We start from the raw sequence: 25,390 nt of genomic DNA, 5'->3' as shown, positions 1-25,390 counted from the left end.
CTGTTCTTCACAGCAGGTGCTGATATCCACAGGGCTATTATAAGAATTCACCCCCCTCCCCGCCCCCCAGCCCATGAGATAATTAAGTAAATGTAAAGAAAACCGACAGGAGGAAAGCAAAGTGTACTTTAACTCCCAGCCTTTGGTTCTTGGTAGTAATATTCAAATAGGGGCACTTCTCTTTGAAAAGTGAAGGTGTTTCTCATGGCTACAGAATTTACAGTCAGTCAGGGAGCCGACTTAACTGATCCCAGCAAACGATTCCTTCCTTTCCTTAATCTTTCCCTGCTTATTTTAGCCGCTTCTCCACCCCGCCGGGAATACCATCCAGATCTTAGTCCAGGTAGATCTGACGTCAAGAGATGGCTTTCGTCGATTTGACGTGTAAACACTCATTTCCATTCCGGCTTGGAAGGGCTGGGGCTCCACTCAGCCGGGAGACCAAAGAGCGCTCGCCACCGCCCAGCCTCTCCTCGCGCGCCTCCTATCTCTTAACAGAGCCACCGGGAGCGAGAAGTGGTCCAGAGTCTGAGGGTGAAAAGGGCTAGTGTTTCTGGCTTTTCTCCTTTCTTGCTTCTTTTCTTGCTTCTTTCCCCCATCTCCTTCCGACTTGTGTGCAAGCGAGTGTGTGAGCCATGGAGCGAAGAGCCTGGACTCTGCAGTGTACTGCTTTCGCTCTCTTTTGCGCTTGGTGTGCACTGAACAGTGTAAAAGCGAAGAGGCAGTTTGTAAATGAATGGGCGGCGGAGATCCCCGGGGGACCGGAGGCAGCTTCGGCCATAGCAAAGGAGCTGGGCTATGACCTTTTGGGTCAGGTAAGAGTTTGCACTTTCCTGAAACTTTCTGGGGCCCACGGGGACTGGCGGGACTGACGCGCGGTCTCCCAAGTGAAGCCCCAGGTCGCACTCTCCTGAGCCCAGTGGCAAAGAGCAGAAGCTTCTGCAGCTCTCGCCCCTGGCGCGCTTGGAGAAAGAAGGCTTGCATTATTTATTGTTTGGGCTGGAAGCAGCCAGGCAGAACGAAGCCGCTGCAGCTGGGTAAAGCTTATTCTTGCTGTCGTCCGCTTTGGCATTTAAATCCATTCCCGCGTGGTTTGGGAGAAAAATCCCTCCACGCTTGTTCACCGAACTTGAGATGCACGCAGGCTCTTTCCAACCAAGCGCCCCCGGGAGAGGCATTGCTCTCTGTCCCCTGGGACTCAGCTGGTCTCTGCGTCAGGAGCCGGCTGTTTCCTTCTTTTTTTTTTTTTCAATATGGCAGCATCAGATCTAAATCCTGATGCAAGGGGTCAAATAGGCTTGGTGATGTCCGCCCGCGGCCTTTCGGGCACGCCCAGGACATTGGAAGAGCGCCAGAGGCCGGGACTCACGACCCAGAGGCTGGGGGTCCGCGGAGTGGCCTGGGGAGGGGGCTGGAGTAGAGGTGGGTGAAAGACACGGGACCAACTCCCCTCGCCTCTACTGGGAGGTTCGGGTCTTCACCGGGAACTTGCAAAGTCTGAGCTTCACAACTTTGCTGGGTCAGTCCCCCTGAAGGGTCAAGCTGCCGAAATGACTGTGGGGAAAGGTTTTCTTTCCTTCTTGTTATTCAGCCAAATGCCTAATAGCTTCCCCGAGGGTTTCAGCTTGTGATAAAAACTTGCCTGTCCAAGGGAGAGCTGGTTTAATAGATAGCTGGGGGGAGGGTAAGGGTGTTAAGGCAATACTAGAGTGACAGCTTAGGTGTGCGATTCCCGGGGGAACTCCAGGGGGTGTGATTTCTAATCTAAGCTTTCCTTTTCCTTGGCTCAGAATCAAGCCCTCGCCCCTTGCCTTGGAACTGTGCCTCAAAGCGGGGGAGGAGGGAGTTGTAAAACATTTTGGCGCGTTTTTTCTGGAGGTGGTTGTAGAGATGCAGCTGAAGTCACGGATGAGTAATCGGCGTGGGCGTTGGCGATTCCATAGATCGAATCCGCTGGGGAATACTCCTCTCCTTGCCAGAGGCTTCATTCCCCAACTTTACGAGCCAAATTGTCTTTAAAATGCCCAGCAGAAAAGTCAATACGCAGGTTGACTTCTCCGTGTCCCAGGAGCCAAACAAGACTTTTTGCTTTTGCCCAGATTTTGTTCTGTGCCAGGATCCATGTTAGGGTCTGAGGAATAATAGGAAGAAAAGCAACTTTCAAGGAATCAAGAATCTAGAGGAGATTGGTTTAGTAACAAACAATTGGAATTGCATGTAATTGCTGTAATAGAAGTTGCACCTGGATTCTCAATATTTGTTGATTGAGGGATTGAAGAGGGACATGAATTGAGGAGTGAAAAAAAGCCCAGTGGAGGAAACATTTGCCGAAGGTTTAGGAAGAAGAGTCAAGATTGCCAGGAGAACATGGTGAGATTGTAGAAGGCACTCAAGGCATAGAAAACAGATTGTAGGAAACAAGGAAGATACAAAGAAAGCAGCTTAGAAGAAACTGCAAGGAATTGTTGGGATCTGAGGAGAGTGTGAGCAGTAGGTGGAATTGCAATGGTAGCTACTGTGGGCAACATAGAAATCCTGTGTGTCCTGAGGAGGGAATAACTGGGTACTTAATCCTATATCCTTTGGGCAGCAAAATAGCACTGGTAACTGTGTGGAAAGAGATTGGATAAGAGAGCAAAAATATCCCTTTTTTCTTTTCTCACCTGTTAGCCCCAGACATATTTCCAAACCTGGACCATTCCTTATGGGAATTGCTTTCAAAATCACAAATCCCAAACCAAAAAATAATAAATCAGTATTCTTGGTAGGATCTTCAAAGAAAGGAAGGAATGGTCACAAGAAACTTTAAGGAATAGTGGGGGGGAAATCTGTATTTACATATGATTTGCATGTGCTATAATTTCTCTAGCCATTTCCAGCTAAAATGGCATTACTAACAAACATTTTTAAAATAATAATTCTTTGTAAAAGATTGATAGTGCTTTCTTGATTCTCTTTATTTTTCCCTTTGTTTGCAGTAATTTAGCATCACTACCCTGAGCTCCTGAAGGCCTCAGGATAAAGATAGAATTAGACAGGTGACCAGAAGCAAAACCAGTTGATAGCAGAGGAAGAGCTAAACATTGATGATCTTTTCTTAGGGCTACTTTTCCCCTATCCCCAGCTCCATGTATGGAGTGCCTTGAATTAGTGGAAAGTCAAATGTTCTCTACTAGTAGCTTATAACAATTATCACTATAGCTTCAATGGCTATATTTTATAACAATGACAAATCATTTTAGCTGAATGTAACCCTGATCATACAGAGTACCCAAAGGGTTTGCTAGCTTTCCACAAATTATTCTTCTCTAACAGGATAGAGTGGGTATTTTTTTTTAAAGAAATGTCTACCTACACAATATTGTCACACAGAAACAAATTTAGTTCCCCTGAAATCTGTGAAAAAGAGATATCACTAGCCCCCAAGTATACAGTGAGCCCAAGTGATAATATTGTAAGCTCAACTTACTTAACACAGTGACAAGAGAGCAAAGGCTTCTATCAGTGTCTTCCTCATAAAGAATGGGCTTAATAAAAATTGCCTGTCTCTAAGTTGCATGGGTTTCAATCTAACCCATATGTACTTATTTTGGATAAAGTGGATTTTTATTTTAATATTTTTTCCTTTATAGATTGGATCACTTGAAAATCACTACTTATTCAAATATAAAAACCATCCCCGAAGGTCTCGAAGGAGTGCCCTTCATATTACTAAGAGATTATCTGATGATGACCGTGTAAGTGTTGTACATTTGTCTTCAAACAAATAACCTGACTTATCTGCTTTATGATTTCCAACAAGAGCAAAAAACACTTTGCAAATGTGATTATCTTTTATTGTGGTCACAATGATCTGTCTGTAGTGTTTCTTGTTATTTCTATAGGGTTTTAATTCTATAGGAATATAACCACAAGGCACATAATAATAACTGGATTGGACTGGATAGACTAAGTTAAATAAATTTTATATATTATATAAAAATATATGTTTAAAATATTAGCTCACAAATCCAGCCAAAGAACATGAAAATGAATATTAAAAATTAAATTGCAGCTCTAAAAAAAATATTTGCCAGTACAATCAATTAACAACCTTTTATTATATGCCTATTATTTATGAGCACTTTAATGTGAGGATGCCAAAGAAATTTAACATATGAACATTGATTTTAATAAATTTCAGCATAACTGAAAACACACTTTACCATTTCTGTTTGGTTTGGTTATATGGGGAACTAGTGCTAATGAGTGAGTTTTAATTCCATGTCTTTATGAGCCAAATGTTTCCATAAGTATTGTATTGTTTTACTGAAAGCATTAGATCTCTTTTTATCCTGGTTTGTATACATATTCAATGATTAGGCAAGAGCAGGAAATGTCTAGAATGAATATAGGTAAATAGTGTGAGGACAATTTGAATGTATATCTAGTGTACCTATTGATTTTTTGAGTCTGTTTTCAAGATCAGCAAATATATCAATAGAAATGGTGACTATATTGGGAGTATTGAAATTTGCATACACAATGTTGCCTTTTCTCAAGAATATGCCATACTGGTAGAAATTTATCCTGGCTGGCCTGTTTTCTGTTATCATGATTTCTGTTACCTAGGACACTCCAGAGAATTACGGAAGCTTTGTGAGAGATAGGATACACCCTTTCAACTCGCTAGAAAGAAAATATAAGTGACAGAAAGGTGATAAAACTATTGAAAGTACATGGAATTTATAAACCCTGTGAAATAATTTCCTATTTATTTTGTTCTTAAACTGATAGAATTTTAAAATGAAGAATAAAAAGGCAAATTATCAGAGTAGGGAATGCCTGGGCCTGGGTTATCAGCCACCACACCTAGGCAAAGAACGCTATATCAGGACCATGGCCAGCGAACCGCAGCTCCTAGGCACCCATAGCTAGCTTTTACTCAGGTTAATGGCTAGATGTGTGAGACCAAATCAGAGGCTCAAGATTACTTGAAAAGTTTCTTGTCCGGTGAAATCTTCCTTTTGCCATCCCAAAGCAGATGACTCATTGTATGGGCTGTAAAAAGTAGGACAACTTCCAAGACTCTGGCTAAGCTTAGTCCTTGAGCAAAGCAAGGAAGAGATTTCCTTGTCTGCCTAAATGCATGCCTGACACTAATGCACAAGGAAGTCAAACTGACCTCCCTTCTCATCTTCACAGAAGAAAATTGGACAGAGTGGAGAAATACCTGTTATTATTACTACAAGTATCTCACTAAAGTGAACTAATGACCCAGTTCTTTTCTTTAGATATTTCTTTAATAGTTGATTTTGGAGCAAAAATCTCAAGTGATAATGAAGAAAGGCTAAGAATTTAATCTCCAGCATAACTTCATTAAAAAAAAGAATCCATATAATCTTATGAAAAGTTATCCCCAGATAACTATTTTAGAAAAAATCCTAGAACCCATAGAAGCTAGCAGTGGAAAGTTGGACTAGATGATCTTTAATGCTCTTCCCAAATCAAAAGGATTATTTACATTTAAGTACATGATACCTATTACATACATAAAAGAAAGATACCACTAATTTCCTCTATTCCATTTGGTCTTGTCTTGTAGAGCTTAATATGGGATTTGGAGTTAATGACATTAATCATAACACTGTTTCCAACGATGGAATGTTTATCTGATCAGATGGCGAGTGCCTCTTCTTATATTCCCTTTTTTAAAAATTGCTTTTGATTTTCATTTTATTGCTCTTTTTTTTTATGGGGGATAATATTCTTTCAAAATAGCATTCTGAAATGCAGCAATAGGCTATCTTTACAAGTCTGTTAATGAAATCTCCAACTGTAAGTGACTCTCTCTATCAAAGATTAGTACTTGTTCCCTAGCAGCCAGCTTCCAAAGACCAACTCAGATGACAGGCTGTATATTACAAGCATTGAGGTATTTTAAGCCAAAACAATTAAGCTTGAACATACAGGCTCTTTAAAAATAAATTATAGCAACTAATGTCTAGCTTTCAAGTCCCTCCCAATATTTATAATAGGTTTGCCATAGATTTTCTAATTGAAAATTCAGGACAGTCTTAGTGGATGGTTTTATCCTTTAGCAACAAATTATTTTTTAGTTTTTATTTTTGGATCTGACTCATGAGTATTCTCACATTAACAACATCCCACCAGACACTGGATTGTCATCATGTGTACAACAGAGAGAATATGTTTTGGGTAAGAAACAGTCATGTTGCTCAGTGAAATAAGAGCATGGTATTATTTCATAATGAATATAACCACAAGGCAGTCCCTCACCCTCTCAGGGTCTCAAGTATAATAGGATTATGCCATAAATGTGGGAAAGGTAATTTTTGTATTGTCAGATCTCTTTGCATAATACATGAGACTAAATTAATGGTAAGTGTGCATGGTCAGTAATACTCATTCATCACCCTGGATCTGTTTCTCATATTAAATACTCTTAAGCAGGAGCTTGAAGCACAGGGGAGCCAGAGTTTCAGATTTGCAAAGACACAGCACCTTTCTTGTCTGGCATAACATTTGCAATTTCTACCTTTTGCATGTAAAGAAAGAGAAATTAAGCTGTAAGAGCACCATAACAGCAGTCTCTGGAATCTCTTAGCTTGTTGACTCATTACATGAAAATGGACAAATTTTCAGCTACAAAACCCTAAGACCGCAATAAAAAATCAGTATTATGGTCCATTTGCTGATGGAAGCAGGCTGAACTTTTACCTCCACTGGAATCATAGTGTAAATAATTTGAGGGAATCATCACTTCACTGATTCCTTCCCTTCCCCCTAAAGGTACAGTTTACTGTAATAGAGGAAATGTTCATCTCCCCAGTGGCAATGCCTTCTTCTCACTGAGCTGCCAGTTTGATCTGCAGTTAAACGAAAATATTTTTGAACTGCCTCAACTCTGATGGGGAGGGTACTGGAGCTAGTTAGAGGGAAGATGGTTACACAGAGGTGACTATCTGACTGCTGATTTTCTTGCTATAAAACTCTTTGTAGGTAATATGGGCTGAACAACAGTATGAAAAAGAGAGAAGTAAACGTTCAATTTTAAGAGACTCAGCACTAAATCTCTTCAATGATCCAATGTGGAATCAGCAGTGGTACTTGGTAAGTATTTACAGAAGGACTGTATAGGACCTGGGCTATTTACTTTGTTACATCTGCAAAATAGATTTTTTTTTTTTTTAATGATAGACAATTCAGTAGAGGGCTATGTTACCTGGAGATTAGGGCTGATGGGATCTTCCATGATCTGGATCTCCTGTTTTACTAGGTGAAAGTGTCTGAAACACAGATGTTTATCCTCTATGAGAAGAAGGATTGTTACTTTCTTCTCTTAAGCTTATCTGGAGCAAATGCAGAAGAATCATGTCTTGCAAGTTAAGAGTTCCAAAACAGTAATCATGGCAAAAATCACATTTGGTCAGTTACTCTTGAGAACCTATAAATCATCCAAAGGGTACAGTGAACATGATTCAGTATATACAGCCCTGAGTGGCAATTCTTACATGCTAAAAGTGAGAATTTCTGAGCCAAGCTAAAGGAAGGAACACAAGGAGAGACAAAAGACATCTACAAGCAGATGTCTAGACTTGCAAACTGTTCTACTTTTAAGATACCAAATCCTCATTGGTATGTGTGTGTTGAGTAGAGAAATTTTTTTAAAAGATTATTTATTTATTTATTTGAGAGAGAGAGAGCACAAGAGGGGAGGAGGGTCAGAGGGAGAGGAAGAAGCAGACTTCCTGCTGAGCAGGGAGCCTGAGATGGGGCTCGATCCCAGGACCCTGAGATCATGACTTGAACTTGAGCTGAAGGCAGATGCTTAACCGACTGAGCCATCCAGGGCCCCCTGAGTAGAGAAATTTTAAGTGTCCCTTCTTGCCTGCAGAGTGTTCTCCCTTCCATTTTAATATTAAGCCTCTATGGCAGTATACATGTTGATAGAAGTGTTTTGTTGTTGTTGTTGAGAATACAATAGAAGATAAGTTTTCATGACAAGCATAAGTTAAGGCTTAGACATCTTTGTTGCATAAAGGACGGGAAAAGGGATCGATTCCTCTTGACATTCTCTTAACCTAGGCAATACTTGTTCATTGCAGTAGAAGAGACTCATTAACATTTGTGTATTGACTGTATGTCAAATACTATTCTAACTGTTTGACATGAATAAACTCATTTAGTTTTCACATCATATTGTAGATACAATGATTATACCCATTTAGCAGATGAAGAGACAGAGACATGGGCAAGTTTAGTAACTTGCCAAAGTCATCTGGTTACCAGTGGTAGGGCCATAATTCATGGTTCCAGAGATCATACTCTTAACCACCACACTGTGTGATTGTTCTTGCAACTGACACAGAGATCTTCTCTGGCTTTGGCCAAAAATCTATGTGTAGTTAGAGCCTCCTGTGATTTAGCTTCATGTTGGCCTTGTAAGTTCTTTTAAGAGTTTTCCCCTACTGGGGCGCCTTGGTGGTTCAGTTGGTTGAGTGTCCAACTTTTGGTTTCAGCTCAGGTCAAGATCTTACAGGTTGTGGGATCAGCTCTATGTAGGGCTCTGTGCCCATCAGAGAGTCTGCTTGGAGATTCTCTCCCTCTGCACCTCCCCTCACTTGCATGGGCTCACTCTCTCTAAAGTGAATGAAGACATCCTTAAAAAAAAAAAAAGTTTTCCCCTACTTCTTTCCGAGGAGAATCAGCCAGGGGAAATTCATTCATTGACACTTTTGGCTGTTATTATTTATAAATTTCTTACTGTCCCTTTCACCAGAAACCTGGTACTTTTCTAAAGCATCTCCCTCAAATGCTTGGGAATGTGCTCATCTCTCTATTCCCTTGCTGTCCAGCTCTTCTCACTTATAGTCCCACACACTGTAACTATCAGAAAATCTATCTGAAAAGCAAAACTCCAAATCTCCTCTCATAGATACTTCCTCTCTAAATCACTGATACTTGAAAAAAAAAATATCACTCATACCTGGAAATAGGCAATTAAATTGCAAGTCTTGGTGAGATGGCAGCCTCCTAGACATTCCAGGTCCTGCTTTTTGAAAAGTTATTAAAACAACCATGAATGACTATGAACCAGACAATATAAAGTAGGTTCAGTGTGGCAAGGGCAGCTCAGGATTTGGGAGAGATGGGAACATGGGACACCAAATAAAACTCTGGTAGATAAAAAGCTTGAGTGTGTCATTATAAATGAATGAAACTTGGGGATAAACTTCTTTTTAGAAGCTATGAAGCTCAGTGAGAAGGGGCACAGAGCGATTCATCGTTTCAGGGGATTTTCCATTGGAACAACTGGGAAAAGAACAGTACTCTGATGATTCACTTGGCTCTACCATCAACTTTGTTTTTTATTTCACCTTCTTCTAAAAAGTAGAGTGACCCTGGGTGGGGGCAGGGGGGGGGGCGGGGGAAGATGGGTCTCCAGACTTGAGATTCACTTCTCATTTTGCAGCAAGTAAATCATGATTTTACCAATTCTTTGTTTGTCTTTACCAGCAAGATACTAGGATGACTGCAGCCCTGCCCAAGCTGGATCTCCATGTGATACCTGTTTGGCAAAAAGGCATCACAGGCAAAGGAGTTGTTATCACAGTACTGGACGATGGCTTGGAGTGGAATCACACAGACATCTATGAAAATTATGTGAGTCTGGGCCCTCCCATGACTACAACTTAGGGAGATGTCTACAAAGACACATTGTTAAGGCTTTCCTTTTCTCAAGTGGAAGACTGCTCTGATGTTGGCCCCGGGAATCATGGGCCACGGTTTTGCTCTTTCTCTTACCCTCCTACCAGCACATAAGAACTTTTTTTGTATCAGTGGGCACTGAAAGAATTCAGTGGAGCCAAGGATTTTACAAAAGCATGTGTGTTGAGGAAGGGGGGAGGCATCTATACCAGCTAAATTATTAAAAGCCATTCAGACTCTACATCACTCAATATTTGGGGGCATTAAAGCAATCAAATCAAGAATAATGCCTGAGCTCATTTTCATAGTCTTCTTCCTCACATCCTTTATAGGTGAATATCTCTGACATTGTGAAATTATGTGAATGAGAGTCCTTCCATGCAAATTCAAAATGTACACACATAGTGTAAAAATGGCAAGCTGAGAAAAGAAATGTTTATTATGAATGGAAAATAAGTAAATGAAAACTACTTAATTGTCTGTTAAGTACTACATGATATCTTAGGCCTTAAGATCAGTGTTTCATCTTTAAGATCATCCCTTGTTTTGTCATCCTTTCCATTCCTTCAAAATTCTCCAGCTAGAGAGCAAAAGATAGGGGAAGAAAAAGGAGAGATAGAAAGATTAGTAGAAAGTAGGAGTTATTGAAAGATACAGAAAATGTAGAGAAGAGACCATACTGGTAACAAAACTCCTACGTGGGAGATGTGTAAGTATAACAATCTGTTTGGAAAAGGAGGTGGGACCTAGGAGCTTGTGTTCAATTTCAAGCACACTGTCTTTAATTAAATTACATGTTTATTTCGTGTAACTGGGAAGGCTGAAGGAGATCACTGTGGACCTGAGCCCCACCCCACAGTCACCTATTTGCACCCATAATCGTAAGAGAGATGAGTGTCCAAGTGTAGCTAACTAGCTCTAGAGCTTAGGTAAGTCATTCAGCCTCTCTGGGTCTCAGTTTTCTCATTTAAAAAATGAGGTGGTCGAACTAAGTAAACTCTGATTCCTTCTGGTTCCAGTATCCTATGAGCTTCAGAGAGTTATACAGGTTTGGTAACATTTACTGAGAATTGGATGCTTGCTCACTTTCCTACGTACATCATTTATGCCTGGTTTATGGGTATAATAAATGATCAGCCACTGGGCCAGAAACTCTGAAATGCAGACTTCTGAGCTATCAGCCAGGATGGAGGGGGTAGGGGCAGAAGGCTTGGGAAGTGCTTTTTTTTTTTTAATGATGCTACAGGGTTATTTCTATTGTCTCTTTAGGATCCAGAGGCTAGTTATGATTTTAACGATAACGACCATGATCCATTTCCCCGTTATGATCCCACAAATGAGAACAAGTGAGTAAATGTGGATGGGGGGCGGAATATGTACTTTAAAATGCTTTTATCTTATTTGAGAAAATTACACTATAAATATGATCCACATTTCAGCTCTCAGAAAAGTTTTCATGCACACCATCCACACCACAATATTTTGTTGCTTTTAAAGCAGAAACCAATGCTTCTATTTTTGTATTTCTTTTGGCTTATGGGGTCATATTTTAATTAAGCTTTCTTTCTATGTTATGAAATGCTCCCTTCAAATGGTACTGAATAGTTATAGCTTTAGAAAGAATGTTTGGGTCATAAAGAGTAAAATCCTCCAGACCATCTTCTCCAACCCCAATTCGTCTATGAATCCTTTCCTATTAGCAACATATTTGATGTTAGTTGTGGAAATGAAAAGAGAGGACAAAGATAACAAATCCCCATGACTTCTTTTGGTGGCCACAACCTTGCTCACCAGTTCCCTCAGCAAAGTATGGCCAGATACCAGGCAACAGAGATGTACTCTGAGGCCTGGTCCTCAAATCCATCACATTTTTCTGGGGGCATTGGACGAGTCTGTAGTCTCTCCCAGAGTTTCTGCTGGGTATTGTAAAGCTAAAGGGAAGAGAAAAAGAGTATCTTCTGACTCCTAAAATAATTCTCCCTAGCAACCACAATGTGATGAGGGAGGCCAAGAGCCAGAATTGACAAAGCAAGAGGCCAAATAAAGAGCCAGAGCCAAGAGACTTCTTAACCTTTTTTCCTAGCTGCAAAGAAACTTCACCCTCTAGCCACATGGCCTCAAGTGTCCATACCCATGTCAGAAGTCTTCTTTTGCAACATCTCTCATAACTTCAAGAAGACTTCCATACTTTCTTCTTCATTTGCTCCACCCAGAAGAGATTTGTGCCAAAATAGACCAAAGCCAAGGCAAAATTAGGGTTTGTTGCTACGATTGGAATGGAAAGATTCTACATAAAGGGGTAAATTTTCTCTCTGTGTGGCTTTTTCTCTCTTGGACTATTACCCAACTTGGGTCATTTGAATTCTCCCTCTCTTGCTCTCTTTCTCCCTCTTTCCCTCTTCCTTTCTCTCTTATTCTCACTCAGAATTCCCATGTGGCTGGTGCAGTAATGTTGACCTAAAGTTTCTTTGGACAGGTCCCCTCTCCAGAAGGCCAACAAACACCAGGAAGAGAACTGAGGCTCATGCACTTAGCCTCAACCTCTGGGTGTATATTTCCTCCTTGGGGAGAAGGGGAGGCTTGGGGATGGTTCCAAGATACTGCTTCTTTCAGTACCATTTACTTCTAGGGTTTATTTCTTAAAGGGGTTAACTACAAACAATGCCTAGAAGTTAGAATTTTCTAGTAACAGTACAACGAGAACCACCAGGGGGTGCCCTTGGAGGAGAGTTAGATATCTCAGGAACTTAGGATAGGAGCCCCAGACAAATTTTCAGCCATATTTCTAAGTCAAGGCAGTGCAGGGCCAGGAGGAATATGTGCTCTTTTGGACCATGACCTTGTAATGTTAGCCTGGCTGGTAGTCATGGTTTTGCCAATTATCAGTAGAGAAGGTGACCTTGAGGAAATCACTTACCTCTCTCTGCCTCTATTTTTCATTTTGTCTCTTAAAATGGGTGATAATGCACTTGCTCTCTACCCTCCTAAACGGAACTTCCTAAGGAAATGGGCAATAAGTTCTTGGACAAAAGGGGTACTTTATTCTAAGAAGTTAGAATAAAGTAAAAATGACAACTGTCATTCCACCTCCTTGGTCAAGACCAAAAGAGAAATCTGCTCTCAGCCATATGGGTGCAGCTGAGGAGACTGTTAGCTGGAGGTGCTAGCCTTCTTCCTAGGCAGTGTCCTCTAGGTCTGGCCCCAGGATCCAATGTGGATGATAAATTGTGTGGTGGCTGCTTGATAGCCAAATACTTGGTAAAATGATATTCTCTAGAGTTTCTCTACTCAAGAGAAGGGGGAACTCAGATTTCCCTTTTTGTTTCCCCCAAAAGGAGGAGTCTTATATCCAGTATTCAAAAGACTGGATAGCCAATTCAACATTTTCCCCAATTCACAGAGCTCCAAAGCCTTCAAAGTACCCTATATAATGGTACTTATTTTGTGCCTGAAAACTCTGAGTTTCCAGAGCATAGCCTGCCATGGACCTCCCACATAGTGTAGAGTTAACGTGACACAGCCAAACAGCTAAGAGTATAGGCTTTGCAGCTAGATTTAGATTAAATATTAGCTCTGCCACTTAATAGCTGGCTGACCTTGATCAAATTATTTAACTGCTTTTGTGCCTCAGTTTTATCATCTATTAAAAAGGAATAATAATAGTAGCTACTTCATTCGGTTATTACGGGGATTAAATGAGTTTATATGTAATATATGTAATTGGCTTGTATAGTGTCTGCAATGTATTTGCTATGATGATGACCATCATCATCATCAAGCCTTCACATTTAGCAACTAAGATCTGCTTTCAGTAAAAAATCAACATGACAAGAATAATACTATCTGAGAGGAGCAGAGACAGAGACAAGTCAATTTTCTGAGCCAATTCAGAATCTGCTGTTTGAAAATTACACAATAAGTAACTACCTCTCAGGGTCCTCTTGACTATCAACCAAAAAGGTAGCATCCCTATCATTTATCAAAAGGTATAATAAAAAATAGAGTTGCCCTTCTAGCATGTTGTCAGAAATAAATCCCTTAGGTTTAGAAAATGAATGGCTCCATTTCGTCTTGGACTTTATAGCAGTTAGAGACCTATTATCTCCCAATTCCAAGGGCATTATCTCCCCAAACTATCTGTGTTGCTTCTGTTCATTATTACTATGTAAATGAGATTAATAGAAGCTTCATTTGAATTCTCCTCTGCAAATCAAAAGAGGAATCACTAAATAATAAAATCTCAAAAGAGCAGGTAACTCTTACTATTAAGCTGGCATGAATCTATATTCAGAATTTCAATACCGATTACAGATTATTTTTCTAGTTAAATAACATGTGTGACAAGGGTATTTTAACTAGGATAATAGTAGTCTTTAAACTATCTTGTGGAATAATTTTTTAAAAATCAATTTGTTTAAATGCCAGTTACTACCATTGTTCTAAGATAATAAAGGGTTCTTTTATCTCAGAGACTAATTTAAAGAAAAAAAGCTGCAGGTCTACAAAGAATGACATAGTACCACTTTGATAAAGCCTTCCATTTTTCTCAAGGGGTGGAGGTGGGAAGTGAGGGTAAGAGAAGGGAAAAATATCAATCTTTTTTGGACCGTGATTCTACTGCACCCTTAAAGAAAATAATTTTCAGTATGTAAAGAGAGAGAAATCATAGGCGGTGTCACATTGCATCATTCTTAGGACAGAGGTGCTGTGCTGGGAATGTCTGCCAACAGTTTGATTCTATTGGCTCAAGCTGGAGATTCTGCTATCCTGGCCCTATCTCCTGTCCTGTGTACATGGAAATACAGGTGGTGGTGACTTCTAGGAACACACTTTCCAGAGCGGGACAACTCAGTTTCTCCTTCTACAAAAGCAAAGAGAGTTAATCCATCAAGGAAGCATAAGTTTCTTTTTACGTGTTCGATGTGCACACAATTCTCAGAGAATGGATGTGTTGGTCAGGGCAGCTTCGGTTGCCAGTGAGAGAATCCTAATTCACAGATGAAGTAAAATGGGGATAAAAAAAAAAAAATCACCCAAGGGATGGTCTAGCTTCAGGCATTCCAAGATCCAGGAGCTCAAATAATATGCTCTTAGGACCCCAATCACTGTCTCCATCTCTTAGCTACTTGCCTCCAGTTAGCTTCATTCTCAAAAAAAAAAAAGAAAAAAAAGAAAAAAAAAATCTTGCCTGGCAGCAAGATCCACATGGCTCATAGGACTTAAAGCTGTAGATTCTAGAGAGAGAATAGGATTCTCTTCCCCAGAATATGCCACAATCCTTGAAAGCTGTCTGGGAAGAAGAGGCTCATGATAGACTCACAAGGAGTGAGGGAAAGCTACCTCCCTAAAGGAGAAAATGCTAGGAGGAAAAAAAAGAAGCAGCAGATGTCTGCTGCATTAGGAAAGACTTTGAATTAAAGATAATTATATTGTTCTGATTTAGGATTCCTCTCCAGTATTAACATGAAAAAACAGAAACATCCTTTAATAAAAAGAGACCAAGAAATCATCTTTGGTACTTTAGGGAAAAAAAAAGAGAGAGAGAGAAGTGAAAAAGAATTATTTTGGATAGTCAATTTAGCATTTGTATATTCCCTGCTGGGCTAAATTAATAGATGTCCAGTGTAGTGATGTCTAAAACTAGGTGGCTGACAGTGTTGCTCAGAACTAACTCTTCCCCTCTTTCCTATGTCAGCTCCTCCAAAACACCAACAAGCCTCTCCACGGCTCTCAGGGGCTTCCACAGTAGAATGAAGTCATGAAATAAATTCACATTAAAGTTCTCTTGGCTTATTGACCCTCCTAAGGTCAGGGGTGGGGGTGGGGGTAGGAAAAGATTATTATCCTCAGATTTTCAGAATTGATGCTTGAATGGTGGACTCTGCTCTGTTTTAGAGATGGACTTTTCCCTCCAGATACTCTGAAATCATCAATTACCCTCTTTGCCTGATGGCAAAACCAGTCTTGTTCAGGCTTCTGGCCCCAGTCAGAGTTGCAGGATGACCCTGGTTTCCCAGTTAACCAGCTAAAATTTCAAACTCTCCTTGGTACCAGAAAACCCTCAGTTGCTTTAGTTTGGTGGAGGATGGTTAGAGGAGGGGAAGACAGCTTGAGAGGAGAATTCTGCTCTACTTATCCTACTAGGATTGGTCCAGGATAACCTAATCCGAGGAAGTCACTAGACAGGGAGTGAGGAGCAACTTCACCAAAACGTATGGAGCAGACGTCATTTCTTTGAGACGGCTTCGGAAAGTGTCAGAGCTGCTCATGACAGTATCCATAGCTAACACTTCCCGAGTTCTATCATTATACCAGCCGCCATTCTAAGTGCCCTACATGCAATATCTCCTATGTTGCCACAAAACCCTTGAGGACAGATAACTTACCCAGCATCACACCACTAGTCAGTGGCAGAAGCTGGAAAGTGAATCACATACTTTGGCTCCAATACCTGTATCATCTGACACCTACACTTCATCTAATACTGATGGGCAGGGAACCGGCAGCAAGGCTGACAAAAAGTTGGTGTGGCCACATACCAAGGATTCATGTGCAAACGACAGCTTGCCCTCATTTATGTTTTATAATTCCTATTTTTAATCTTCAGACATGGGACCAGATGTGCAGGAGAAATTGCCATGCAAGCAAATAATCACAAGTGTGGGGTCGGAGTTGCATACAATTCCAAAGTTGGAGGTAAAGCAGACGGTTGCTCCTAGAGTTGTGAACTTTAATTTGAGTCTTGCATCACCTGGTGTAAATAAGGGGGGAAGGGGGCTTTCAACAACCAGAGGAAGAAATGAATTCCATGTAAAATATGCTTCAGGATTTAAGTGTGATTTGCAAACAAATCAAAGGTCTGGATTCCTAATAAATGATAGCTGAATATAGCCTACACATCTTTGTGGGGAGAAAAATGGAAATGTTGAAAGCTTTTGAACCAAAGCTAATTTTCTCTGTGTGCTAATTTACAAGGGTTTGTTATTGAGTGCTTGCTAAGGGAACAGAAGGAGGAGGTAAATTTAGGCAAAGACTTTCCCTGCCTCTCAATTCTGTCATTCTTCATTTCATAGCAAATAACTGTCTTAAGAAAATAAAAGAATACATACTGGTTACATGAAGAAGCCAAAGGTTATCTTTGACAGCACAGATTTAGAATCTGTGTCCTTGTGGGGAAACATACTAAGTTCCATCGGGGCAATGTAATAGAGGAATTATTTACAAGACTTAAGGGACATTATCACTATATTGTACACCTGAAACTAATATAACACTGTATGTTAACTAACTGGAATTAAAATAAAAACTTTAAAAAAAAAAAGATTAAAGGGAAACCAATAAGGGGTAACAAATGAAGACAGATGTTATCACCTTTAGGCCTAAAGGAGCAAGGGGAAGGAGAGGTCAGTGGCAACTGGAGAAAGTTGGGGCCATAGGAGAGAACCACTGGACAGGAGCTGTGGCCCTGAGTGTAACAACAGGGCTTCTTCTAGGCAAGGAGGATCCCAGGGAATGAGTACCTCGCTCTCCCCTCATCCCCCAGCCTCCTGCTGCTGTCTTCCCGCTGACTGATGCCAGTGGGAAGGCAAGAGAACCCAATGATGCAGTCCACGTTCCTGTGAGGATGGGTGGACGGTGGACTGGCAGGGGCTCACAGAGAATATAATCATTGTCTCTCCTCTTTTCACTATCCCTACCTTGGGCTTTCACAGTTAGGCTAGCAACTTTGAGTTTAGTTTGTTTTCCAAGCTACAATAGAAAAGATCATCTGTAGAATATGCCAGTGACAGTAAAGCTCCTTTAAACTCTGCATAAGTATACCTTGAATTTGATTATGACTTCCTTTTAAGAAATCAAATGAACACGCATTGTGGCACATATAATGAATCTCTCCCTAATTCAGCACACTATTACATTTTGTGTCATTCCTGATCCCTCTGATACCGGCATTGTCAAAATGCTGTGTGATTCCCCCCCCTTTTTTTAAGTGCTGTGTTAATTTTTAAAAAATGAAGACAGAGCACAAATCAGGTAATCACCTAGAGAAATACTTCCCTTTTTAAGGCATGATGAACTATCTAGCTATAGTTTGTGAGAGAATCTTCTGATCCCTTCATTTTATAGAGGAGTAATCAGAAGGAAGATTCTCAAGGTAATAGCTAGTTTGTGGCAGTGCAAAACTAAAACACAAGACTTCTGATTCCAAGTCTACTGAGATTTTTTTCATTATTCCACCCTTTGATGATCTAGCCCCAAATGCATTTTTAAATAATACTTTTCACTTAGTAGGCACCACTGACTCTACAACACATTATAGGTGGTGTACTCTGTAAGTTAACAGGTTGGATTTGGGTGCTACATTTCTGGGATTCAAGTCCCACCTCCCCAGTTTCAAGTTGTGTGACCCTGAGCAAGTCTTTGTCCCTCTCTGGACTTATAGTCCACCTGTAAAATGGGGAAAATTATGGCACGCATCTCAAATGGTTGTCCTAAAGATAGAGGAATCCATATGTTTAAGGCCTCAGCATGGTAGCTGCATATAGTATATCCTCAAGGCACATCAGCTGCTATTATCCCCATTTTAAAAATTGAAGAAATTGAGGCACAAGAGGTTAAGTGGCTTGCCCAAGATCACACAGCTAGTAAGTGGAGCTGGGATTTTTCTTTTTTCCAAAACAAATTTTTAACCAGTTTTGTTTTAATCAATATGACTTCTGCTAATTATGTTAATTGCATGTTCTTTTACCTATGCTCCATAGTAAATAATAGCATGCAAATATAAGGCTGTGCACTCTACTACATGATCAGCCTGAAGCCAGGAATAACCCGGTAGTTGCCTGTATCAGTCTAAATTGCTTTTGCCTTCCTGGCTCTTGAATACATAAGTCTGATGACAGGTGACAGCCTGTTAGAAAGTACAAAGAGCTACTGCCTTCTCCTAATGAAAAATGATTCCCCCTCAGGAGCAAAATCCATGGCAATGATTTCATCCTTGAGATTATTTAGAAGAAAAGGAAGCATGTTCCTTGAAAATGTTTCTCAGCAAACACATAAAAGAATGGCCTCTGGGTTATTTTTAATCAGTGCTCAGAAACAAGAGTTCTTTCCCTATTTGTTAGTTTCCTTTTGTGGGTAGATCTTTTCAAGCTACACAGTGTCCCATACAGAATCCTTCATAGGGCACAGGCTGGGCAACAGTCGTTCATGGAATAGTCATGAACAGACAGGTCAAGGGAGGGCTGTTTGATGCCTCTTTCCAAAAGCTGTCCTGTCATTTTCAGGTTATTGGGGTGGCGAAGGGAGGGGAGACATTTTGTAATCAGTGAAGATCATGGTCCCTGCTTAGTGCATATAGTTATCTCTAGAGGGCAGATACCAAAGCTTATGGAGGCAGTGACTTGTATCTTCCTTCTGTGCTCATAGCAGCCTGATCACAGGCACTTGAGACCTCCAGTGGTTATCCTGTTTTTAACTCTTTTGAGAGTCTTCTATGAGTATTAAAAAAATGAAAATAAAATGAATATTAAGAGCATTATACCATTCGACATGTACACACTGACATCCACTTACTTGTTTCTTGTGTGATTTACTGCTCAGGCATAAGAATGCTGGATGGCATTGTGACTGACGCTATTGAAGCCAGTTCAATTGGATTCAATCCCGGACATGTGGATATTTACAGTGCCAGCTGGGGCCCTAATGATGACGGGAAAACTGTGGAGGGGCCTGGCCGACTGGCCCAGAAGGCTTTTGAATATGGTGTCAAGCAGGTAAGATGCTTAACACAGACCTGCCTGAAATGAAACCTGACCATTTGGATATGAAGGAAAGGGAAGAACACTCAGCTTATATGGAAAGAAATGGCTTTGAATTTCTTGTCGTTGCCTACAATTTGAAATGCACTTAGAGAGCCAAATCATTCTTCGGAGGGACAGAAGTTAAGGGTTAAGAGAGTTTTCCCCATTTGGGTCTAACATTCAACAGAGATTCTTTATACTCTTAGAATATTTACTTTAAAAAAATACTCTGGAAATAAAATTTTTAAAAATTAAAAAATAAACACAAGTAAGTAAATCAGAAAATAAATAAATAAAATTAAATACTCTGGATATGTCCTTTCTCATTTTCCTGCTGCTTTTGGATGTTTACACTAGGGACACTACTACCCAGACTTCTTTCAACTCTCTGGAAATGCATCCTAAAATATAGCTATGTGCTACTTCCCATTTTGTATGTGCCTGGTGCGGACTTGTGCCTTGCTGGTGTTGCTCTGTTTACTGCATTCTTAGCAGGATTCTAAGGCCTCGTTCTGCACAGGATCAAACAAAAGTAGAAACTCTGGAGAGCACAGATTGAGAAGTCATAGAAAGAGTAGCCTTGACGAGTTGCATTCAATTGAAGAGTCCCTTTTAATGCAGCTGCAAAACAGATCTGAATAATGCCTGATTTTGTCAATCAGCCAGCCAGAAGATGCAAGCAGGAAGAAAGAGAGGAAGTTCAAAGATTCAAACACGGTGACATAAGCCAAAGGAAGAGTGCAAAAATATGAGTGAGTGCTAAAGGCCAGAGTATGAACCTGCACAGTAAGGAAAAGAAAGAAAAGCACTCACTCAGACCCATGCCAGGGAGGGCCCAGGGGAGGGAAGACCGGCAGAGTCGCAGCCCAGGGACTTCTCCTACGCAGTCTCCTGAGGCTTCCCACAGGGAGGCTGGAGGACCTAGAGTGGAAACGGACTCCAAATAACTCTCTCTGAGAACCTCATGCATGTATTTGTGGGGGATTTCACTGGGGTGTTCCAGTGATCCCAACAGATGACAGATGTGATGTAGTCTGGCTTTTCCTTTAGGGGAGACAAGGAAAAGGCTCCATCTTCGTGTGGGCTTCTGGGAACGGGGGGCGTCAGGGCGATAACTGTGACTGCGATGGCTACACGGACAGCATCTACACCATCTCCATCAGCAGCGCCTCGCAGCAAGGCCTGTCCCCCTGGTACGCCGAGAAGTGCTCCTCCACCCTGGCCACCTCGTACAGCAGCGGCGATTACACCGACCAGCGAATCGTACGTTGTCTTGTCTGGCTCCTCTGCTTAGGTAGGAGAGCACAGCTTGCGTTTGGCAAGATCCTTTGGTCAGTACCTCTGGTCAAATTGATTTGCTTAAGCTTTAAGCTTGAGGACTCAATTGGAGAGACTCCCGCTGTACTCACCCGAAAGGCTAGCATCTAGTGGGAAGTCTTCTCTCTCAAGGATAATGACGCCTCTGCCAAGACGATGTTGCCTCTCTGTCATTTTTAAACTCAGCCCTGAGAAGCCACTCAGTTGTCATTACATACAGCCAAGAATCCAAATGTCTATTCTGCTAGTGTGATGCCTCCCTGAAAATAGCCTTAAAGGAGATTTCAGGGTTGCAGGGGCTTTCCCACCCTTGTACTTGGTGATCCTTTAATAGCAGGGATATTGTCTGACTTGCCCTTTAGCAGATGATAAAAATACAGAGCACACACTAGCTACATCTCCTAAGAATGGATGACCTGCAGGAAAATAACAGTCTAAATTTCCCCCAAGATGAACTTCTCAGCGTCTGAATAAACAGCTCGGGAAGGTTATATGCTCAGAGAGCATCTCTAGCCCACACTTGGCTGTGCCTTCACTTCTATGAGTCAGACTGCCAAGGGCAATTATTGGATTTCCCTTCAAGGGCACAGTGATGAAGGGCCATCCGGGGGCTCTGAGAGCAAAGAGAGGGACTTCTAATTCTAAAATATATGGCCCCAAACTTAACTCCTGATGTAGAAAGAACCAGCCGGCTAAAGCCTGTACATTGTAATCTCAGTGGAATAATAGGTCATGATTCAATGAGAGTGTGGGTGAACCCCATAATAATTAGACATTGGAATGTGTGTAAAATTCCTATGAATGGCATCTCGAAGAAAATTGTCAGTACTCTTTTTTCATACAAGATCACTATTCTGGAATTCTGCCCATTTCTGCAACTCACTCTAGTTTAGATGGTAAAACCCTAGGCTCAACTTAAAAGCACTGGCCCCCTTCTCATGCCCAATTCAATTACTCAAATAATAGATGGTGATGTTCTCTCCAGGAATTGTTTACGACAGGAGTAGTTGTTAGCCTTTGAAAGAGGCGTATCAGACATGTGTCCCCCTTGTGTTCAGAGCCCCTGGGGGTGTCTAAAGTTGCTTTGCAGAAAATGGCCTGGTAGGCATTTCAGTCAGCATTGCACAGACTGGCCCTCAGCTGAGCTACTGCACTCTGAAGCCCGAGGAAGTTTCCATCTTCGTAAAGATCTCTCCTTAGGTAAGTCAGCCAGAGGAGTGACAGCTGGTGGATTCTATTTGAGACACTGGCAATAACATAGCCTTTGTCTTACGCAAACCCCATCCTCAGCTCAGTCAGCTCTGGGGGCTTACGTGCGTCAGTAGGGAAAAAGAGCAGCCTTGCTTCCTCAGCCCTCTAAGGAGCAGTGCCGCCATAACTTGCGAAATTCAGTGACTCCAAGTGGGAAGCCAAAGGAGGTGATAATAGAACAAATTATTTTTTTACACCTCCCTCCCACACATTGAAATCTCTAGCTAAAAATGATAATGTGGGAGCCCGGGTGGGTGTCTTGTTAGTAATCCTTTGGCCCGGTGACTTGCTCAACCAGCACTACTGTGGTCCTTAAGGCAGCCTGATTGGAAGTCTTTTTGGTTTCTTCCCTTCAGTCTTGGCAACCTCTTCATTAAGCTAACATTAGCCCGGGTAATTCCTTACATGCAGTAATATTGTGTAAGAATGCTTTCACAGACAGGATCTCATTTCGACCTCAGAATATGAGTCAGGAAATGTCAACCTCATTCTATAGATGGGGAAACCGAGTGACATGCCCATGGGACACATCTACTGAGTAGCAGTTTTACAATTTGAAACCAGATCAGAGTCTAGCACACTCTTTGGTTGAAAAACACCATTTTCACCGAAGTGCAAATATGCTAACTCAGGGCCATCAAATTATGTCAACAGTGAGCGCAAACTACACACTGAACACATTTTGTGCAAGTAGCTCAAGTGGCCCAAATCAGATGGTTTTCCATCCTTGTGCCGAAGAGAGTCAAATGTCAATTCTGAAGGCAAAAGGGAATTTTGCATGAGGCAGAATTTCTAAATATGCCAGACCACACACAATGGACCTGATGATTAATGGGCCAGCATGATTCACAGTGATTTTGAAACTGTCCCTTCTTCACAGACAGCGTTTCGTTTGGGAAACTCAGAAGAGAAAATATTCATAGTGGGAGTACTTCAGACCCAGAAAAGGCAGTCTGATGCCAGAATTATAGACAAGTTGCATATAGAGGAGCATGAACTAAAATATCAGCAGATGGCAAACATCCGCCTGTGGTTTAGAGGAGGAAGTAGGGAAGCGAATCAGCTGAGTTTCCTGATCATAGCAGATGCGGCCATAGGTAGGGTTAACCCCCAGGGAGAGGGGCACCCTCCTCACATGTTCTCCCGCATTTCTTTCCCTCCGGATGCTACCCAGACAAGTGCTGACCTGCACAACGACTGCACAGAGACCCACACGGGCACCTCGGCCTCGGCACCCCTGGCTGCTGGCATCTTCGCTCTAGCGCTGGAAGCAAAGTAAGGTCCAGGAAACTTGTAATCACCTTTGCTGCCTCTCCTTCTTCTTATTAACAACATATCTTGTTTTCTGAGTTATGGTTACAATAGAAAACTTAGGAAACTATAAAAAATAATCATAAAAATAAGCTCTCTTCCTGTTAACATCCCAATGTAGATTTAACACACACATATCTTACAAAATTGGGACCTCCGCATACACATAATTGCAATTTTTTTAAATCTACCCTATAATCTTTTAAGAGCACATTCTCATGACTAAATCAATGTTCCTTGACCTTTACAAATTCATGCTTTCCTCCCAATTTCCCTCCCACTCAGCTGCAAGGTCTTTTCACTTCTGTTTCTTCCCACCAGGAGAGACTTGGTGCAGATAACTTCCTGTGGGTAGTATTGGGAACAACAAGCTTATAGAACTTCCTTTTTTTTTTTTTCCAGATTATATAAGCCCAGTCCTAGAGCTGATCTAACATCTCAAAGGACATGAGAATTAAAAACAGAATTTTTATCTTTTTGTAGTATCTCATTATATAAATGCAAATTATATTAAAGTCATTGAGTTATGTTTAGATACCCTCTTTCATCCATAAATATTGGTAATATCCTCAGGACAAACACCCCTGATTAGAATTTCTGGGTCAAAGGGTGTGCATGTTTTAATGATTTTGGTACACATTGACAAGTTACCGTTCAGGAAGATTGTATCATTTTATTTTCCCACCAACTCTCTATGTGTAAAAGCGCCAATTTCCTTACCAAAGTTACTTTTATCATCTTTTAAATGTTTGCTATTTTGATAGGAGAAAATGGTATCTCAACTTTATATGCCTTCATTTCACTAGCAGTGAAGCTCAGTATCTTATATTCTTTGGCCATTTGTCATCTGTGATTGCTCGTTTATGACCTTGATTTTGTTTTATGGCCTTAGTTTCAAGAAGTTATTAATGCTTGGTTAGTTTGACATTTACCTTTTAATTTTATTTATAAGTAATTTTTATTGCAATGAAGTTAGTATGTGTACAGTTATATTTGTCTGTCCTTTTAAGGCATTTTCCTTTGCTTTCATGCTCAGAAAAATATTTACAACCCCAAATTTGATAAACATTTATTGATATGCCTTTTATTATGGTTCCTTTACCATATATAAGTTTAAATTCCCCTCGAATTTTAGTGTGTGATGTTAAAAAGGGATTTAACAGTATACTTAACAGTATTTCGTTCCTCATATTGGTTACCCAATAGTCCACCTCTTAATACAGAGGGAAAACAATCTAACTGATGCACACTGTGTACCCACAGCTTTTTATTTGTCCTTGTTTCTGCTTTCTGGTGGTGAGAACACTTTAAACATATAGTCAGATGCTATGGTTGCATGATAGAGGAAGTGGTGAAATTTCTAAGTTACTATTATCCTTCCTAATAAGAAGGTTATCCTAGAAGAATATCTATATTCTCTAGAGAGAGAACAAAGCATTCTCCTCATGTCATATTCAGTAGACAAGGTTCATAATAGCAGAAAAATAGAATACCTTAGCCTCTGCCAGAGCTGGAAAACCCCTGAAGTTGCTAAGTCTTTGTTCTGGAGAGTCCAACATAGATCCAAGAGCCCTGGGGCCACCTGTGAGTTATAGTTTTGTCCTGGTATCTCAGCTATGAGATGGCCACAGTGGCTAAGAAAGACAGGCCTAGCAAGGTTTGTACCAAGAATTCACCCACTTGGAGGGGCTGGGAAGATGTCTGGTAAGGGAAGAGCAAATCCAGGGGCTCAGTCAGAAACAGGGACACTGGAAGCTCTGGGGCCCAGCAGAAGAGCTAAATTCAGAATGTGAGTTTATTTGTAACAGGAAGGGAATGGACAGGGGGCAGAGTCTATGAACACAAGGGAAAATGGCATCAGCAGATCCTTGAATTTGGATTCAGAGAAAAATAATCTAAGCACTCAAAAGTGCAAGGAACACATGGCTTCAGGTTCTAGGCATATCACTAGCTATGTGACCTTAGGCAAGTTAATCTCCAATTGAGGGCTTAATTTACCATCT

At 41.0% G+C, this 25,390-nt stretch overlaps 1 protein-coding gene across 1 annotated transcript in view; it reads left to right on the top strand.

The window, feature by feature from the left end:
* The first annotated feature begins 366 nt into the window (after nt 1-366).
* Nucleotides 367-25,390, top strand: part of PCSK1 (proprotein convertase subtilisin/kexin type 1) — a 39,644-nt gene continuing 14,620 nt past the window's right edge. The window contains exons 1-9 of the mRNA XM_035014900.1: nt 367-815; nt 3,633-3,737; nt 7,003-7,113; nt 9,520-9,666; nt 10,981-11,057; nt 16,319-16,407; nt 19,309-19,481; nt 20,559-20,771; nt 23,251-23,351. Coding sequence (XP_034870791.1) covers nt 636-815; nt 3,633-3,737; nt 7,003-7,113; nt 9,520-9,666; nt 10,981-11,057; nt 16,319-16,407; nt 19,309-19,481; nt 20,559-20,771; nt 23,251-23,351 — 1,196 coding nt within the window. The 5' untranslated portion in view covers nt 367-635. The remainder of the gene's footprint in view (nt 816-3,632; nt 3,738-7,002; nt 7,114-9,519; nt 9,667-10,980; nt 11,058-16,318; nt 16,408-19,308; nt 19,482-20,558; nt 20,772-23,250; nt 23,352-25,390) is intronic.

Source organism: Mirounga leonina, unplaced genomic scaffold (assembly GCF_011800145.1).
Source record: "Mirounga leonina isolate KUSES-001 unplaced genomic scaffold, KU_Mleo_1.0 Mir_168, whole genome shotgun sequence".
NCBI lineage: Eukaryota > Metazoa > Chordata > Mammalia > Carnivora > Phocidae > Mirounga > Mirounga leonina.
The sequence above is the reverse complement of the archived record's forward strand: the minus strand, read 5'-3'. Positions and strand labels throughout refer to the sequence as shown.